This window comes from Galeopterus variegatus, unplaced genomic scaffold (assembly GCF_000696425.1).
Source record: "Galeopterus variegatus unplaced genomic scaffold, G_variegatus-3.0.2 Scaffold1692, whole genome shotgun sequence".
Classification (NCBI taxonomy): domain Eukaryota; kingdom Metazoa; phylum Chordata; class Mammalia; order Dermoptera; family Cynocephalidae; genus Galeopterus; species Galeopterus variegatus.
In genome coordinates this window covers 228,169-230,428 of record NW_007727803.1, presented here as the reverse complement: position 1 = coordinate 230,428, position 2,260 = coordinate 228,169, and the positions used below count along the sequence as shown (strand labels likewise).

Here is a 2,260-nt window from a genome sequence, read left to right as displayed (position 1 = left end):
TATTTTAAGTTTTACTTAATTAAAAATTTTTAAACCTTATTATATTTTAGGCTCATTTTAATATAATTTCCAGTCTAGAATCTATGGACCTGTGCGCTACAGATAGAATTATTTCCAGAAAGCATATAAATACCTCAGCCATTTTAGATAAAATCTTTACACCTTTTTCTTATGTTTTGGAGAGAACCATTTAGGTTGAAGTGAGGCACCTAGCTCAAAACTCACTCCTATTTGGTAAACACATGTTCCTTGGGATAAGGGCTTTCCTTTAGAAATAAATGGATCCTTCAAAATTTTTTTATAATGCATTGATCTTTTTCACTTTATTTCAATGAAGTTAAATGTGTCTTTATTTTTTTCTTATTTTAACTATCACTTATTCACTGAAAAATTAATGGGGTCAACACTTCAAAACTAGTCCTTTCTTCTGTTCTTTTAGTGCATCTTCACTGTGGTATCCTTGGCTACTACCTTTTCAACATTATGATCCCTCTTCTTCACGTCATTTCCATTTTGTCTGATGTGGAACACAAGCATTAACTCTAACACAAAGAAGCTCGGCCACTCACATTATCAGAAAAGGCATTAGCATGTTTTTGACGTGGCCCTTACAGTTAACCTCACAGGGGAGAAATATTTGCAACAGCTGGCACATTATAGAGGGAGAAATATAATGTTAAGAAACACATTTTTAGACTGTTTCTGAAAAGAATGACTAGACATATAGCAATAAAACTCCACTGATTGGTTTTATATTCTCTCTTTTTGGAAATAGTTGTTTACATCATTTCTTACTTTCATCTAATGTGAAGATAAAAAAACTCTTTGTTCTTACCTTCCTTGATACTCGATTAATAAATATTTTATTTATAGATGTTGTCACATTTAACTTCTTAAAACAAAGTCCAGAGATTCTTCCAGAGGAAGCCTTAATTTGAAAACAAATTAAAACTTTATGGAGTTAAACCTAATTTTAGTGATAAACAGAATGAATTTAGGAAACACTTTGCAAATACTCACTAGCTTTTTAAATGAGTTTTCATTCTGAAAAAAAGTATAAAGAAAGAATCACTTTTAAAAGAAATGCATTACCTAACTTTTTAATACCTTATTTGGATTTATATTATAGCCTCTAAATACATTCACATGAAAATATTTTTGGTTTAAGCATCATAAGGTTAATCTCAGTGAGTTCTTACTCACTTTCTTAGAATCCCTGATGTTGCAGTATATGTCAGCTATAGATTCATGAAGAAAAGACTACAAAAATGGATTATGACCTACCTGATTCATGGAACATTTTTCAATATGAGCAACTATAATTTCCCCAGGAATTCTTAATAAGATATAAGAAGCCATGCTATATAACGCTGCATTGTTTCCATCAAACGTAATAATGCTCAGTTCTGACAACATGGAACACCTACCTAAGAAATAAAATGGTGGAGAGTGGATTTAGTCTATTAACTATTTGTATTTTTAGTAATAACTGCTCTTTAATTTTAAAAAAAACTTTTAAATTAGCCCTGTTAACATGAAGCAACTCTAAAAGTTACATACTGTGAACCAAAATTGTAAATAAAATGAAGAAAGCTCAAAAAGAATAACTTTAGCTTGATGAGGTCATAGGTTGAAAAGATGACAATCTCCCTTGATTAAAAAACTGATCATCACATAAGAAATGCAGACTTACAAGGACATTCCCACTCAGGGCAGCAGATATCGCTGTTCACTTGAACTGGCCTTCCCCGGAAACCACAGTCAGGCATTTCCAAATCCTTCGGGCAATTAAGAGACCAGTTGTACAGTTTCCATTCCATATTAAGGCATATATATTGGCTACAGTTATAAACAGGATCAAATTTCTGAGGCTGTTAATGAAAAAAAACAAAATTGTTGGGTTTTCCCCATTTTTAACTAATGTTTTTAATTGATTTTTTAATTTCACATTCACATTGTTTATATTGTACATTTCCTAAATATAAAAACTTTTGAAAGATAAAGAATTAGAATCTTACTACAATTTTTTGTTGGTGTATCCTCTCTACAATACTCAATATGCATTTAATTTAAGCTTTACTTTAATATTGATTTGATATCAGAATTGCCCATATACTCAGATATCTGAACAAAACACTCCTATCCTAAATTCTCTAGAACAGTGTTTTGCAAACAGACATACAGTGGCAGCTAACATTTCACACTACATTGTATAAAGCTAGTATATGAATATAACTTCTGTTAATGTCAGTTTAAAAAA

General features: G+C 30.8%; 1 protein-coding gene across 1 annotated transcript in view; it reads right to left on the bottom strand.

The window, feature by feature from the left end:
• The window catches only part of OTOGL (otogelin-like), a 164,205-nt gene that overhangs the window by 37,097 nt on the left and 124,848 nt on the right, over positions 1-2,260 (bottom strand). The window contains exons 38-41 of the mRNA XM_008578479.1: positions 1,694-1,871; positions 1,285-1,427; positions 1,021-1,044; positions 836-928 (exon numbers count right to left, since the gene is read on the bottom strand). Of these exons, the coding sequence (XP_008576701.1) occupies positions 836-928; positions 1,021-1,044; positions 1,285-1,427; positions 1,694-1,871 (438 nt within the window). The remainder of the gene's footprint in view (positions 1-835; positions 929-1,020; positions 1,045-1,284; positions 1,428-1,693; positions 1,872-2,260) is intronic.